At 38.0% G+C, this 18511-nt stretch overlaps 2 protein-coding genes across 2 annotated transcripts in view; one reads left to right on the forward strand and one right to left on the reverse strand.

Annotated features, from left to right (window-relative positions):
* The first annotated feature begins 1350 nt into the window (after nucleotides 1-1350).
* Nucleotides 1351-7938, forward strand: nod1 (nucleotide-binding oligomerization domain containing 1). The gene is made up of 11 exons (XM_056259460.1): nucleotides 1351-1849; nucleotides 2912-3086; nucleotides 3178-4981; nucleotides 5069-5152; nucleotides 5232-5315; nucleotides 6220-6303; nucleotides 6413-6496; nucleotides 6589-6672; nucleotides 6769-6852; nucleotides 7155-7238; nucleotides 7843-7938. The coding sequence occupies exons 1-11, from the start codon at nucleotides 1679-1681 to the stop codon at nucleotides 7913-7915; spliced, it is 2811 nt and encodes a 936-aa protein (XP_056115435.1). The 5' UTR covers nucleotides 1351-1678; the 3' UTR covers nucleotides 7916-7938.
* A 3294-nt stretch (nucleotides 7939-11232) lies between these two features.
* The window catches only part of znrf2b (zinc and ring finger 2b), a 54505-nt gene continuing 47226 nt past the window's right edge, over nucleotides 11233-18511 (reverse strand). The window contains exons 3-5 of the mRNA XM_056259475.1: nucleotides 13062-13167; nucleotides 12809-12891; nucleotides 11233-11471 (exon numbers count right to left, since the gene is read on the reverse strand). Of these exons, the coding sequence (XP_056115450.1) occupies nucleotides 12834-12891; nucleotides 13062-13167 (164 nt within the window). The 3' untranslated portion in view covers nucleotides 11233-11471; nucleotides 12809-12833. The remainder of the gene's footprint in view (nucleotides 11472-12808; nucleotides 12892-13061; nucleotides 13168-18511) is intronic.

Below are 18511 nucleotides of genomic sequence, written 5' to 3' on the forward strand. Positions count from 1 at the left end.
TAAATGCATTGAAGCAACTGCCATGTGATTGGTTGATTAGATAATTGCATTAATGAGAAATTGAACAGGTGTTCCTAATAATCCTTTAGGTGAGTGTATTTTTGTAAGAATATTTACATGACATTTCCCAGCTAGAATGTTCTCAGAACTTTAGCTAATGTTGTGGCAAAGTTCTTAACAAACGTTCTTCCAGTAATATTAGGTTAATATAAGGTTATCTGGCCTTTAATAATGTTCTCAAAATGTTAGCACAATAACATTATTTAACTTTTTTGTTTTTACCTTAAACGTGCAGTTGGATGTGTACCTAACAATTTTTTTATATATATATTTTTTTTATGTTTCAGAATGTTTAGATCAGGGGTTTTCAAACTGGAGTCCGGGGACCCATAGGGGGCCACAAGAGAGTGCTAGGAGGTCCATGGAAAAGTTTAGAGAAAATGCAGTATTACATTTTTTTTTTGTTAAAAAAAAACAGATTGATCCAACTAACTAAAGTTTTTTAAATTAAAATAAACAATTGTTATTTAAGTAAAATAAATAAATAAATACATTTGATTAAAATAAATAAAATACAAATAAATAAGAAAATCAGTGTAAAATGTAAAAACAAATACATAAAAATAAGATTAAACATACTAAATAAATCAATTGATTAAAATAAATGAAATATTATTTAAATAAATAAATAATAGGCATATATTCATACATTTGATTAAAATACTTACTTAAATCTGCAACTAACAGTGAATTAAAAACTCAATGAAGTGGGCTAATAGAAACTAAATAGTTTACACATTTATAATATACAATTTTCACAGTATTAATTGGGTCTTTTTACATAAAATTATAGGCTAAAGCCTTTTAAATTTTAGGATGGGGGTCCTCTCATACGAATCATCATATTTTGGGGGTCAGTGGCATCTAAAAGATTGAAAAGCCCTGGTTTAGAATAAATGTGTAGGCTAATGTTCCCATATGTTTACAAAAGGATAAAATGGAATGTTCCATTGGAAATGAACGTTCACATATCCAAGAAAAAAAAAAACGTTTTTATAACATAGATGTTTTGAACGTTTAACATTCGAAATAACGGTTTTATAACTCGATGGGAATGTTAGAAAAACGTTCTTAGAACGAATATTTTTGTTGGCTGGGTAATAGCCTACCAGCAACAATAGCAACAGCAAAATTATGAATTATGAATGACTGAGGGATTTTTTTTTTCTCTGACCTCTCCACACAACTCATACTCAAACAATGTTGACACAGCAGAAGTGAGCAAATCCAGGGTGGGATTCACCAATCCGGGTCACATTTCATGTTAATTTCGCCATGGTTTTAGTTTCACTTCCTAGTTAACATTGTGCGGAACCAAGTAAACAACACTCCGCTCAGTCCGTTTAACCTCACGAACTTTCTAAAGTTTGTACAGATAGCTTCTTTCATTTTCCGTTTTCTTTTGAGTGAGGACATTGAGATGGCTAAACTTACAATACAATATAGCGTCATTGTCTTCTTGAACCTGTGAAAATCTGTTTTAGCTCGTGCTGATTTTGTTCAGACCGACTATGACGGAGCAGTCCAGTTACACCCTGCCCTCGTGTCTCTAAAGAGACTGGTTTAGATTATCATTAGGGTGTTGACTAACTAACCAGCTACAGTGTCCTGCTGTAAAATGGGGTCTTACAAGAAGGGGTCTCACCTGAATCTGCTGACTTTACACCGCGAGCTGCTGGTGGAGCAGGTGAAGAACACGCAGTGTATTCTGGACAATCTCCAGATCAACGGCTTCATCTGCACTGAAGACATCGAGATCATACAGCGCAGCACCACCAAAACTGACCAGGTATACAACACTAAAACGTTATTAAAGTACTGCTATTACCGATAAACAATATTGTACCGGGTAGTACAAAAATAGTAGGCCTACAATATTTATAACAAAATAAACAGAGGTTGAAAGGTAGTTACAAGTACTTGAGTAGCCTACTTTATTCATTCTCTTTAAAAATCTTTTTGATTATAACTAAATTGAGTTCCAGGATGACAATGTCATGATTCATTAGGCTCAAATTATGAAAGAATGGTTGTGAGCGAGCATTAGGAATCATTTTCACACATGAATTGACATCTCTGAGTCCAGACCTTGACATTGAAAGTATTTGGGATGTGCTGGAGGAAACTTTACAGAGTGCTGGACTCTTGCATTGTTAATACAAGATCTTGACCAAAAATTGATGCACGTCTTGATGGAAATAAATGTTGTGATGTCATTTCCATCAAGAGGCGCCCTCTTTAAACGAATGCAGTTAAATTAAGGTTAGGACACTTGAGTAGCTTTTATAAACGTGCTTTAGATAAAAACATTACTGGTGTGAATCTTGAGACAAAAAATGGCACTGACATATTTTAAGATTTCAGCAAACTGCTTAAATAACATCATTTTTGATTTTGATTTGATCACTTTGATTTTATTCAGCTGTAGCAAAATCTGGATGCCTTTGTCCATAAAAAGGGATTTCTTGGAACGTCACAAGTTACTCTTACTTGTCATATTATCTTTCTACTTGCACTCAAGGGAATTACTTTTTAAATAGCAATACTTTCACTTAAGTGCAATCTTTTAGTACTCTTTCCACCTCTAAAACAACTTCCTTAGTTACATTACATAGTTCTTTACAGATAGTTTTATGACAAACATTTTATATTATATAAACATTTATTTGATTTTTTTATATCACACACACATATTAACAACTAATTAAATTAAATGTAAGCATTATGTCTGACAATGACAAAATTAATTGTACTTGACATAAGTACAATTATTATAGTAATTATATAGTTCTTGTAATTTAGTCTTCATTAATTCACTACTAATCAACTCACCTCATTTTTGGACATGCAGGTACGGAAAATTTTGGAGCTGGTTCAGAGTAAAGGAGAGGAGTGCTCAGCATATTTCATGCATATTCTTCATGAAGCATACGATGCTTACATTGATCTGCGGCCTTGGTTTGATGATATTCAGTACACGCCATTAGACACTATTAGTGCCATACCAGTGATTAACACAGACCCAAGTGAGTTTTTTCCCCCATTTAAAATATTTGCATTCATGCACTGAATTTATGAGTTGTTTTGGTGCACTAACGTTTTTCTGCATCTTTGCAGTTAGCAAGTACTGTGAGAAGCTCAGGTGTGAGCTGGGAAGGGACACTCAGTTCATCACGTCCTACTCTAAAAGTGAGGAGACGCCGCTGGAGGATCTTTACATGGACACACAGATGGAGCTCCTGAACGACAGAGGTGAGAGCTTGGGATACTTACAGAGTCTGGATGAGCTACTAGGAGACCAGGGTGTCTTCAACCAGCAGGCTGAGACGATCTTCATCACTGGTGACGCTGGCGTAGGCAAATCAATTGTCCTTCAGAAACTGCAGAACTTGTGGTCCCAAAGGGAGCTGAAGACGCGTGCAAAGTTCTTCTTCAAGTTCAGATGCAGGATGTTCAGTGCCTTCAAGGAGACGGACGAGATCTCGCTGAAGGATCTGATTTTCAAACACAACTGCTATCCAGACGGAGACCTTGATAATGAGGTTTTCACTTACATCTTACGATTCCCAGAGACGGTGGTTTTCACCTTTGATGGATATGACGAAATCCAAATGGATTCCGACTTGGATAATGTGCCTGAAGTGGTCTCTCCGGAAGAAAAGACTCGTCCGCTTCTGCTTCTCATGAATTTGCTTTGCGGAAAATTGCTCAAAGGTTCTCGGAAGATTCTATCGGCACGAAGCGGCACTGAGATCCAAAGCAGAGTAATCCGGAAGAAGGTGTATTTGAAGGGATTTTCACCTGAACACCTGAAGAGATATACAGCTCTCCATTTCCCAGAGATGGAACACAGGACATTGGTGACGGATCAGCTGGACGCCAACCCTCACCTCTGCGGTCTTTGCTCCATCCCGTTGTTCAGCTGGATCATCCTCAAGAGCTTCAAGCATCTTCATTCGGTTTATGATAACTTCGAATTGCCAGACTCTTGCATCACGCTCACAAATGTCTTCTTGCTCCTTTCTGAGGTCTTTCTTGGCCACTCAACTGCACGGCCTGGTCTTTTGAAACGGAGCCCGAGGTGTCCCACGGACACCTTTAAAGCTGGTGAGCAGAAGCTTTCGGCCTTCGCTCGGCTAGCCTTACAGGGTTTGGAAAGGGGTGGACTTGTCTTCAGTATAGAGGAAGTGACATCCTGTGGATTGGACGACGAAGACCTTCAGTTTGGCTTTCTGAGGCCTGCTTCACATTACGATGCATGCGGAGGCTCTGCTACCTTTGAGTTCCTCCATGAGACGCTCCAAGCCTTCTTAGCAGCTTTTTCTCTGGTGCTGGACTCCAAAATCTCTCCTGAATCCATTCTAAGGTTCTTCTCCAAATGCGAATATAAGAAGAAGTCTCATCTCTCCTGCTTGCCTTGTCTGGGAAAGTCAAGACCCAGAGATAAAGACCCGTTCCAGACCAATTTCCAATTCACCAACTTATTTTTATGTGGTCTCTTGTCCAAACCCAACGCTGCACTCCTAGAGCATATCGTTCCACCGGCATCATTGAACCAAAAGCGCAAGATGCTCAAGTCCTATCTGTCCAACAGCGTGCGGACTCATCTTAAGGGCCTCCCTCGTTATCCATCTACAGACATTGAGGGCTACAAGGTGCACGCGATGCCAAATTTCTTGTGGATGCTGCGATGCATTTTTGAGACGAACAGCGAGAATGTGGCCAAGATGACGGCCAACAGCATATCGGCAGATTACATTAAGATTGCCTTCTGTAACATTTACTCGGCCGACTGCAGCGCGTTGAACTTTGTCCTCCACCACCGTAAGAAGCATCTGGGAGTCGACATGGACAACAATAACATCAATGATTATGGTGTGAAGCAGCTTAGGCCCTCTTTCAGCAAAATGACGGTGGTAAGGTAAGAAAAGCCAGGCAGGGTTTAGCTCAACCCAAAGCTTATACAGTATGAAGAACTAGTACGACAAATGACGTTCTTACCTTTCAGATTTTGTGTGAATGAGCTCACAGACAGCAGTATTGAAGTTCTGGCAGAGGAACTCGTCAGACACAAAATCATTAAGGTCTTGGGGTGAGTTCATCCGTCCATCTTTGTTTTGTTGTTTGAGTTTTGTTTAGGCCTCATTCTACCCTGTTCTCTGCATTTACAGCCTTTACAAAAACCACATCACGGATGTTGGAGCCAAACTAGTAGCAAAGATCATTGAAGAATGTCCACACTTGAAGACTGTCAAGTAGGTATCACAGAAACGTACCCTGATAGCACAAGTACGTGTCACATGATCATTCAGAAATCATTCTAAAATGTTGATTTGGTGCTCAATTATTAAAAAAAGTTCATAATCAAACAGTTGTGCTGCTTCATATATTTTTCTCAGGATTCTTTAGAAAGTATTTCTTTGAAATAGATATCATTATAAACATTATAAAAGTCTTTACTGCCACTTTCGATACATTTGTGATGAATTAAATACATTACCCAATTACACAATCATTCAAAAGCTTGGGGTTTCATGGTTTCCACAGAAATATAAAGTAGCACAACTGTTTTCAACATTAATAATGATACAAAATGTTTTTTTAAGCAGCAAATCAGCATATCAGAATGATTTCTGAAGGATCATGTGACACTGAAGACTGGAGTAATGATGTTGAAAATTCAGCTTTGATCACAGGAATGAATTAGTTTAAAATATATTCACATACAAAACAGCGATTTTAAATTGTAATAATATTTAACAATATTACTGTTTTTTGCTGTAATGTTGATTAACAAAATGCTGTGACTTTTTTCAAAAACATAAAAAAAAACTTTAATTACAAACTTTTGAAAGGTAGTGTATGGCATTAAAAATGGATTGGACCAAAAAGTTATTTGATAGACCAGGATTGTTAACGTTTCGACTTTTTAACCATTTAACAAGTGTGTGAATTTTTTCCTGGTTTTGATTAGCATTTTTTGGAGTCTGCACCTTAGATATCGTTACTCTGGCGTGCATCGTTTCCCCTTCGTCTTTGATATGATTAAAAATGGATTGCAATGTTTTTAGATGATACACACTTTAGAAACGACTTGTGCAACAATGTACACATGCTCACTGGGTATATAGAAGTCATGTACATTTATTTCCCATATAGGCTCGGCTGCAACAACATCACAGGTGTGGGTGGGAAATACCTTGCCAGTGCAATTCACAAGAGCAAATCTATCTTTGACATAGGGTGAGAATATCTAAGGGAACATGATACTGCCATACTATCAAACAAAGTTTTACAGATATTATCCAAAAAATATGGTGACATTAAAATTGACATGTAAAATTGGTTGTAGAATGTGGGGTAACTCGATCGGTGACGAGGGGGCAGATGCGTTTGCAGAGGCTTTGAAGAATCACCCCAGCCTGACCAACCTCAGGTATAAAATGACTCGTATGTCTCCATTCTGATCAATTTAGCTGTCAAATTAAGAACAAGCCATCGGAGAATGATTATTGCATTGCTGTTTAGTCTCTCCGCCAATGGCATTACTTCTTTCGGTGGAAGAAGTCTGGCAAAAGCACTGAAGCAAAACACAAGCCTTCACATCTTCTGGTACAACAGAACGTCATATTTTCTCATGCATGTAAAATAATACCCTTTGGATGATTGTTCCCAAATGCATTCTCACAAAATGTGCTTATTTCTCAGGCTGATACAGAACAAAATCTCTGACGATGCAGCGTCAGACATTGCCGACGCCTTCAAGTCCAACTCTGCTCTGACACATCTGATGTACGATCGATTATACCTCAGTAATATCTTTAAAACCGTTTCACTGTTAATATCTTTACAACTGTTTCACATGTGCAGCATGTAAGTGGTCATTTCTGCATCTAATTTACATTGCAATGTAAATGCAATGATGCAAATACTATTTTATTGCTGCATCTCACATGCTTTGCTCAACAGAATCTAATATGCTAATCAACATATAATACATGTAGACTTTATGCCAAGTAATGAACCTCAGGTCTCTGTGTGCACAATATTTGCTCTGACAGATTGAATAATCTATTCTATTCGACTCTCTACAGGCTAATGGAAAACGAGTTGACCATTCACGGAGCCAAACAGCTGTCTGAAGGCTTGACAAACAACACTACACTGAAGGAAGTCAAGTAAGATCTGTGAAACCTAGAGCATTTGCATTATTTTAAGGCATAAAAGTTGTAATAAAAGATAATTCTGCCTTCAAAGACACATTGGTTAAGTCAGATTTTAAAAAGCATTGCATGAGTGCCATTAATGCTCCATCAATGATGGTCGGGTGAAATGTCAAAACTGAAAATTACTGAAAAATTTGCCTTTTTTAACCCAGTATTAGTATTTGTGCAGTGTATTTTATTGCATTGACTTGGCAACATACTCAATTAAAAAATGTTTATTGTGAGTTGAGTCTATGTACACTCTTAAAAATAAGTTATTTGTTGGCATCAATGGTTCTGTAAAATCCACAGAACCTTCCCATTACACAAAAGGTTCTTTATAGTGGAAATTATATTCTTTAGATTATTAAAATGTTCGTCATGCTAAGAGAATCCCCTTTTGTACCTTTTTTGGGAGTGTAGTGTGTACCAAATCACACACTTAAGATGTTTATGTAGGCAGCTCACTAGATCTCGGATCAGAGCCCTAGTTTTCCTTCATAACAAACCTTACACGAGAAGATCACGGCACATGACGATGTCTTCCAGTTTCACACATTTTCTGATTTGTTCACAGCATTAAAGGAAACTGTGTTTCTGAAGAAGAAGAACAACTCTTTGAGGGCGACAAGAGGCTTCGCTTCCACTAAGAAGAAAAAGTAAAACACGTGACTTGACAAAAGACTGTGAGAAAAGAAGGAAGTTGGCAAGAAGACACAGACGTCAGTTTACTTCAATAACAGAAGCACCATCGGCTGCGAAGGCTACACTGATTCAAGAAATGCAGGTTTATTACAGTTGCTCTGTCGTGAGTTTCACACCACAGCCAGAACTCAAGAAATCACATCAAGGCTGGTTTATACTGTATAGATGAAAATGCTGAATGTCATTTTATATATATATTTATGAGTTTGCTCTGAAAAGGGTGACACTTGGGCACTTATTATGGTGCTTTTTCAGTTCAGAGAAATCATTATTAATCATTTTAGTCAATTAGATGATTAAAAACCTGGTAAGTAAAAATATCACCGAGCTCTATTTCACACACGCACACAGAAAGACGTCCAGACAAATATATTTAAAGATCTGTGCTTCAAAGAGCTTGCTTTTTTAATTTCATTATCTCTGTACATAGGTTTTTTTTTTTTTTTTTTTTTTTTTACATATGTGGAATGTTACAATATCTCTAAATCATTAAAAAAAACAATAAAAAAAAACTTTATGATCACTTGGGTGGTCACTGTTAACATACATACACAAGCTCCTGTTTGTTTGCTTTGCATCAGGTTCCTCCACATTGCTTTAAGGATAAATCTAGATCAGATAGATCTTTACCTGATGGAGTTTGGTAGCACATTAAACATAAAAACAGAAAAGACACTCCATCTTCTATATCAAAAGATCCAGTCGGATGTATCAGGGCTCAGATCTGCTGGGAACAGACGTTTGCACAAAGCAGCAAAAATATGAAAGAACATCAAAAATTAGAAATGTTATTAAATGATATGTCATAAAAGGTGTTTTGGAAGTGGTCTGGTAAGGCTTTTTAAAAATAGTGGTGTTTCCCGTGAGCAATGATGTCATCCATCTTCTGTTACATGACCAGAAAACGAAAAACGGCATCTTCCAGCTGTGCTGGTGTGACTCCAATGAACCTGGCTTGGACTCGCACTGACACCGGTTCTCATCACCCTCAACATACATGATTAGCAGCATTTTAAAGCTATTATGGCACCTTTGATATGCCGGGCTGTACTACAGTAATACTCTGACAGTGGGAACACTGCGAATTAAACATTTTCTTCCTCAGTATTTTTAGTAAAATATCAAGCAAATATATTATATAAAGTTTTGCTTTCCTAAAAAAACAAAAAAACAAGCGAGATTATGCTCAAGAACACATATCTGACAGTGGGGTAAAAAAATAATCTTGTTTTTCTTGTGAATTGAAGCTGATTTTTCTGACCCAATTATTTTTTAAAGCATAAACTTAATTTTGAAATAATTGCCAGAAAACAAGACTTAAGTTAATATCTTAAGTAATTTGTGCATTTCAAGTAAATGTTTGTCGATTTAAGAATTATTAGATATTTGTACTGGAAAACAAGACAAAAATAATGAGGAAGAAAATCTTTTTTTTTTTGCAGTGAAGATTCTTTCCAATTCAGCTTTAATGGTCCATGACTAGTCCACAGGTCAAATTCAACACCTCATCTAAACCCAACCACGTAAGGCTTTACGTGAGACTGGTAAAAATAGAATGAATGTAAAGCTATATAAAAAAAAAAAAATCCCTTGTAGAATCGCAGATTAGTAACTCTAAAAAACTAGTTAGTGCATTTGTTTGAAGCTGTCAAAGCCTACTGGAGAACGACCACCTTTCTCCCAAACATTATGACGTGGATCTTGGGAAAAGCAGCTGAAATGTGACTGTTTAAATGATATAAAATCACACACATGCCGTTCAGACTCTATAATTTAGATCAAACTATATGAACTGCACAAAATAAACAGATTGAGAAACTGGTGATAAAATCCCAAAGACAACAGAGACATGAAGCTTGTTCCAGCAGCTACAGGTGAATTCAAGACGAACGCAAAGACAGAATTATTCGGCACAATCTCAGGTCACATTTCAACACAAATAATCAAAGCCATTAACATGTCACATCATTTTCATAACAATCAAGCACATTTTCAATCAGTTCTGTAATGCAGAACATACGAGTTATTACTGGAATACAACGTTTTTTTAAATGTAAATCAGCATAAATTGAGAGCAGTTCAATGAATACTATCATGATGTATAAATACTTATACTGAAGGGATGAAAAAAATATGTATAATTGTCATGAAAATGTGTTGCAATGCGAAAATTATTAAGCTTTAAAATTAATCCCTTTGATTTTGAGGTGAAATATGACCTGGAGATTTTGTGAGATTCACTCATTTGGCCTGATGTGGATGTCCATCATATAAAATGGATGATCATGTGATTTGATGCATGTACAATGTGTAAAAATAAACATAAGCCCTATGTGACATCATAGCTGAAGAGTGAATCTCACCAAACCTGTCAAGAAATGTCATTTTTCATCACAAAATTATTTTTCGCTTAAAGAAAAAGGAGATTTTATGACCCGTAGCATTTTTATTTTACATTATTTTCATAATTAACCTCACCCTGATTTCTCGATATGTAAGATTCAATATATCATAATTAATATCATCATGGTAGTATTTTCTGCGCCACCTTTATTTATTCTGATTTTAATAAAAAATAATTGCATTACATTAATATTCCCCAAAACAGACTTTTTTTCATTATGCAAAATATAATTTAGATTTTTTTTTTCTTCTGATTTTGACCTGGACATGTTTTGATGAGATTCACCCAAAATAATGTGTTGAATTAAGGCCCAGATTTGTCTCAAGACAAAACGTTGAATGATCATATGATGCACCTGCAGAAGTGATCTTGAGATGTTCAGAGATCATGGAGAACCATGCGAGAGGCTACAGTGAATCTTTATCTGACATATATTGCTACGAGACTCGAGATGTACAGGACATTCGTCCGTCTGGGAATCGAGAGAGACAAACGGCTCCAATGGAAACACGACCACGCCAGTGTTATGAAAGACAGGGCACTTCTCAGTTTGACCTGAATCAGGGGTCACGTGTCCGTCATATCCAGGTGTCTTTCTCCGAACATCCGAAACGCAGCCACTTCGGCCCTTGAGATCTGAAAATTAAGGCACTGAGAGAGACAGTCCCATTTACCAGAAAGTTTTGCAGAACAATCAAATCACCCGATCATCCAATAATCAACGACATAAGAGTCAGCTGACCCTGAGTCCGGCCAATCAAAGAACGTAAAACAGCCAATGAAACGAACTTCAGATCAGCCTTCTTCACAAGTTTCTGATTGGAAAACTGTGCAATGGAGGAGAAAATCTCAAGGGTCTCATCCTCTATTGTGGTTTTCATAGGTCTGTGATGTGGAAAGAGTTTCCCTGAATGAGTTTTGGCACACTAGGGTTTGTATGGCGACTAGGGAGAGTCGTGCTACGAGAAGAGAGGGGCGTTCTGTGATCAGGCCGTCCTGCTCGGCCTGAAGAGACCAAAATCACAGTGTCTGTGAGGAGGAAGAGAATTCACATTGCTGTCCGCTAGTGGGACACGTCGCTTCTCACGACCAGGAGGCTAGAGACATGAAACACAACGCAAACAATTAAACAGTGTTATAATGGTTTAAGGCAAGACCATTGGGGTTTTTTTTTTAATGAACTGGTCAATTTTGAGATTTTGGGCCATTTTGCTTCCATAACGCGTCTTCTTTCAGACTAGTGGGGGGAAAAAAGTCAAAATACACATTTAAGTGTTTATGGTTTTATCTGTAGATTTCAATGACAATACATATCTTTACAGGCGGCGAGTCACAAATCTTCACTTCTGCAGCTTTACACCAAGCTTTATAGTTTTATTCATATCTATTTTTTGAATGGTTTTACATAGAGGTTTGTTCTTCTTATATCATTCGCCTGATTTATAGAACATTTTATTCCTAAAAACATGGTGAAAACTTGTGTTTTCTGGCTGTAGACAGTACTTTCTGATTTATTTACTGTGCAAAAAAGGAGATATCCATGTAAAAACCACATGTTGCACAAAATGAAACATGAATTTGGGGTAACACTTTGTTTTAAGGTGACAATTACATTTTTCTACATGTACTTACTATAGTAATAACAGTAAATTATGCATAATTACAAGTAACTAACCCTAAACCAAACCCTAACACTCTATAGTAGGTACATGTAGTTACTTAATATTAATCAGTACTTATTTGAGTAAGTACAATGCAACTACGTCACCTTAAAATAAATTGTAACTGAATTTTTATCCTGGCTTTAACCAATGTTCATATTTATATTCTGGAAATGTATACAAATTAGTGTATATTTAATTATATAATGCCTCATTTATATTTTTAAACATAACATCACACACAATTAGTAATATAATTTTTTTTAGCATTTCTTAATGTAATTAATCAGCTTGGGAAGTACTGTGATATCCATGTTTTTTTATTATTACACTATTCACCTGGAGTGTCTTGCCTTATAATAATAATAATAACTGCATAATAATAATAATAATAACTGCATGCAGTTGAAGACAACATTAAACTGTTTTAGCTAGTTTGAGTCTTTAGTTTTGAACTCTAAAGTAATGTATATTTCTGTTTTTACACCGATTTCAGATTCATAAATAATCAGTTAATATGAAATAATTTTACCATGACATAAAATTACTCATGCAATTTTGAATAGCATATAACATACATGTGACATTATATTAACGTTTTATATATAGTGTGTTGATTAAATCAATACGACTAGGGACATTTATTTTTTATAAACAGTGTTCATTTTTATTTAAAAGCACATGCATTTAAATGCCATCGTGTAAATAAGTCTCTCTGACATTATTGATGTAAACATGAATTCACTTGATTCAGGAGTGTGAATGTGTGTTACCTGTGCAAAGGTGAGAGTGACGCTTTTAATCTGAAGGATGTTCAGGACACGATCGGTTCACTTCAAACCACTCATCAATACAGCTGAAAGAAAGCAGTGTTAATATAAGAGAAAACAAACTCACGTCACTTACACACACACACACACACACACACACACACACACACACACACACACACACACACACACACACACACACACACACACACACACACACACACACACACACACACACACACGTGAAGAGCTTTACCCTTTGTGATAGATGCAGAGGCAGGGCAGGCGAGCGATGGTGTCTCCCTGGACCAGATCCTCCAGACATATTGCACATTCTCCTGCGTCCTTCGACAGGACGTCCTCTGAGAAACGACAAAGAGGAACACTCAAAATCAGTCTCTGAGTGTAATCAAACTCAGAAAGATTGCAAGTAATTCATAAATCAGTGAGACACTTCACTTCAGGTTACCGAATTGAAACTGCAAATAAATGCAAGTCACTCTGCATAAACACGTCACATCAATGACTGTTACATCTAATAATTTTCATGATTCTTCTGTGTAAATCATTCATGACAGACACCTGAAATGCTTTGAATTAAAGACAACAAGTTTCCCAGAATTGAACTTGTGTTTCATGAATCAGGCCCAACATGTGGGAGTCAAAGTATCTTTATAAATGAGCAGAAGGTGGCGCTGAAGACCAATGTTTCTGACCACCGACTCGGTCCTGCTGTTTACATGCAGAAAAACTGCACAGGGTCCAAATCAAAATCTGTAATGTGATGTATTTCAGCATGAAATTAGATATTAAATGAGCAAAAATGCATTAATTGGATGGTGAAAAGTGTCTATTAAATGAGTTTGTGAAAATAGATTAACAGATAGAATAGAACATAATGAAGTAAATAAGATCAAGTTTGATTTGAGGCTGAAAACTGAAGCAAAAATAAGAGCTAATGTTTTGAGTTCAATAAACCCAGATGACAGCGGCCAGTGTTTGTTGGCAGACTGAGGTGAACACACACCTGTGGCCCTTCACACGGGATCATATGAGGATTTACATATAAACACTTACACTTTACAGCCTGAAGGCCCTCATTCACACAGTTGAATATTCATGAGACATATGACTGTGAATCGAAACTAGATTTGCATAACCTGAAGGAATAACCTAAAGATTGAGGTTGTTCAGGTTGTGGTACTTTTAGGTTCAGAATAAACAAAATGTAACACCCCGGCAACCACTCACAACACCCTAACGACCACATAACATCCCGACAACCACTCAACACCCTAACGACAACATAACACACCGGCAACCACTCAAAACCCCCTAACGTCCACATAACACCCCAGCAACCACTCACAACACCCTAACGACCACATAACACCCCGGCAACCACTCACAACACCCTAAAGACCACACAACACCCCGGCAACCACTCACAACACCCTAACACCCCGGCAAACACTCACAACACCCTAACGACCACATAACACCCCGGCAACCACTCACAACACCCTAACGACCACATAACACCCCGGCAACCACTCACAACACCCTAACACCCCGGCAACCACTTACAACACCCTAACGACCACATAACACACCGGCAACCACTCACAACACCCTAACGACCACATAACACCCCGGCAACCACTCCTAACACCCTAACGACCACATAACACCCCGGCAACCACTCCTAACACCCTAACGACCACACCGGCAACCACTCACAACACCCTAACGACTACATGACACCCCAGCAACCACCCACAGCACCCTAACGACAACATAACACCCCGGCAACCACTCACAACACCCTAACACCCCGGCAACCACTCACCACTCACAACACCCTAACGACCACATAACACCCCGGCAACCACTCACAACACCCTAACGACCACATAACACACCGGCAACCACTCACAACACCCCGGCAACCACTCACAACAACCTAACGACCACATAACACACCGGCAACCCCTCACAACACCCTAACGACCACATAACACCCCGGCAACCACTCCTAACACCCTAACGACCACATAACACCCCGGCAACCACTCCTAACACCCTAACGACCACACCGGCAACCACTCACAACACCCTAACGACTACATGACACCCCAGCAACCACCCACAGCACCCTAACGACAACATAACACCCCGGCAACCACTCACAACACCCTAACACCCCGGCAACCACTCAACACCCTAACGACCACATAACACCCCGGCACCCACTCACAACACCCTAACGACCACATAACACACCGGCAACCACTCACAACACCCTAACGACCACATAACACCCTTGCAAACCACTCACAACACCCTAACGACCACATAACACCCCGGCAACCACCCATAGCACCCTAATGACCACATAACACCCCGGCAACCACGTACAGCACCCTAACGACCACATAACACCCCGGCAACCACCCACAGCACCCTAACGACCACATAAAACCCTGGCAACAACCCACAGCACCCTAGCGACCACATAACACCCCAGCGACCGCATAACACCCCAGCAACCACGCACAACACCCTAACGACTACATAACACCCGGGCAACCACCCACAACACCTTAAGAACCACATAATACCCCGACAACCACCCACAGCACCCTAACAACCACATAACACCCTAACAACCACCAGCAGCACCAGAACAAACACATAACACCCTAGCAATCACCCACAGCACCCCAACAACATCAGCAGCTCATTTTTAGCAAATCTAATTTACATAAACCATGAGCATTTTGAGATGCTGTATCAAGTTAAAAAGAGGATTTAATTTTAAAATCGTTTCTTCAGTCTCCCGTGTAGATTTCCCTCTGCATCTGACATGAATCATAAGTACAAGACTGACGTTTGTTCCTAGACATGCTGATTCAGTGATAATCGGTCAGATGAACGTGAACTGTGGTAGTCCGTGTGCGTCACTGCTGCTTGCTTTCAACTCTATATCACTCTACACTTTAGTGATTGATGGTGAATCAATGTTCCTTACACACTGAAAACGGAGCACACGCAACAAAAACAAATCATGACATGCGACACGAAACTCTCAGAATCTCAGTCTTGCATTACACTGCTTGTTCAGAACAAAGCAAATACACTTTAGAGGAAACTGAACAATTTGTGCTTCAGTGAGTTAACTCAATTGACTCTTCACGCCGACTGCATGTGTGTTTTTGCTAAAACCTAAATATTATGTAATATTCCAGTATATTATTCTCCCATAGTAAACTGTGGTTGCAAGAAAACACTTTGTCATATATCTAAAAACTGTCAATCACAAATAATTACATTCTATTATAAAGTAGTACATTATATATACACTAACTCTAGTAAGCAAAGCATAACTTTTTAGTAATGAGTTCTAGAAGCTTTAAATACCTTTAGTGTGAAGGTGGTAAACAAAAGGTAAACAAAATATACATGATTCATGTAAATCATGATTTTAATAACCAGGCACTTCCTAAAAGAAAAGAAAATGAATGTCAATATCAATGCTTGAGTATCTGAGAGTTTGTACATTCAGCAAACAGAGATATTAATAGTCTAACTGGAAATTATCATCATCTTATGCTAATATGACTAGAGTTCATTAGTGGGTGGGAATCCCCAAGGAATAAACATCATATATCAAACAGAAGTGATCCGACACAAATACCGACCGGATTAGAGTCGTAATGTTATACGGAGACGCGCATAAGCTCTCACACTATTCTCATCTATCAGGACAGTGACGTTTATATGCGTGTCCTGAACTCTTAAAGGTGAAGTGTGCAAATTAATGTTGCCTACATTATATGAACTCAAACATTTCTCATAAATTGATTTCATTAATTAATTGTATAGTTCTATACTCTATTACTGTAAAACTATTGACTCATTTGGGCCTGTTTTTATTTCCCATAATGAATTTTAGAAACATCTCAGACCAAGTTAATACTTGAATGAAACAAATCTGAGAACTCCATTACATCTCCCAGAGTTTTGAAAGAGAAATTTCATTTTACCAAATACTTCATAAATAATATTTATATTTAAAATGGGTTCTAATGAGACGAATTCTGTATTTTTCAGAGTATTCCTGTAATATTAACACCATCTTGCTGAGCAATCTGCAGAGATGCGTATCAGAGCTGTGAATGTCACTGGGAACGCTGCTAAACCGCCGAGGCTGTGACATCTGCGACACTCGCTGGCTAAAATAAACAGAGTCATTAACTGTTACATAATACTGGATAAACCTTCCCGCTATGGCCGGCGCATGAGCGATACTGTGACTGGGTCACATGAGACGGCAGATGACAGCGGCGCATGGACTCTGAGCGACTGACCACAAGTGCACAGGGTCGAATTCCCACTGGGAACTTTCCAGATCTGGGAACACATGAATAACATGGCAAACCAAGAGCTGAGCTGGCCTTATCGGGCCAATCTCACCCGTCAAGAACAAATCTGGGTCGTATTAAATCTAAATAAATCATACAAATATATATTTTGTAAAATCTATAATTATATTTCCCAACCGTCTCTTAAATATATAAGAGGCCGTTAGGATGGAGCGCACTAAAAACCTGTCAGGAATGCGTCTGGGTTATATTCACCCTAAATCAAAAAAGAAAAAAATGCAAAATCCAAAAGAAGATGGTATCATTAAAACATTAGTTTAATAACAAATAAGCTCATTTAGCTCCAAAATTTACTTCAACGAGAAAGCTAAAATCTTATTGGAAAATGAGAATGCAAAAAAAGTATTTTAGCAATAGTACATATTTGTAAAAAAAACTATTTTTTGAGAATACCTTTGAGAGTACAAGGAATAACACACACACAAATTAAAGTGCCCCTTTGAAAGGTTCCTAATTTAGTTTTGGAGTCTCCTACAATAGGTTTACATGCAACCAAGCTCAAAAAACACTTTCATTTTTTTCATAATATACATTTCAGCATAACCTCTTTTCACAGTGTCTGAAATGGTTCGATCAAGAATTCGGTCTCTCTAAACCCCTCCTTTCCTTTCCTAGGGTCTACTCTGCTCTGATTGGTCAGATGGCCCAGTTTGTTGTGATTGGTCTACCGCTTACAGCACGTGTCGGAAACGAAACCCTCATTAGCATATCAGAATTTCAGCTCCAGAGGCTTCCTCAGCGCCTGATACATGTGATACTAACAATAATAACAGCGTCAGTCCTTGTCATATGGAAGTGCTTGCAAAGTGAGTTTGCTTTTGCAGCGCAGAAAACAGCTTCTTCTGGACATTAACAACACAAACCAAACTCTTCCAGGACTCAGCTACAACTGCAGTGTTTGAGGGCGGGTCAAAGTAGATTGTTCGCGGGCAGCCAATGAAGACCATAGACTTGCATTATGCAAATATGTTACAAACCTACGTAGGTTCAAGCAGGAAGTAAGACTGGACTTGCTGACGGCTCGTTTAGTCAGTTCGGAATCTACGGGTTCTTTTAGGAGACAATAACTTTATTTGTTGTGCACTTTGATCTTTAAAATTTTGCAGACGTTCTAGATTCACAAACAGCTGAATCAAAATTAATATTCGAAAAAGCATAATGGGGCACTTAAAAAAAATCTGTATGCATTACAATCATGATAAGTTGGAGTGAAATATACTAAATTGTCATGAAAATAATATCACAAGAAAAAAAAAAAACT

The sequence above is a fragment of the Rhinichthys klamathensis genome, unplaced genomic scaffold, assembly GCF_029890125.1.
Source record: "Rhinichthys klamathensis goyatoka isolate OS25496 unplaced genomic scaffold, OSU_Roscu_1.1 h1tg000168l_1, whole genome shotgun sequence".
Taxonomy (NCBI): Eukaryota; Metazoa; Chordata; class Actinopteri; order Cypriniformes; family Leuciscidae; genus Rhinichthys; species Rhinichthys klamathensis.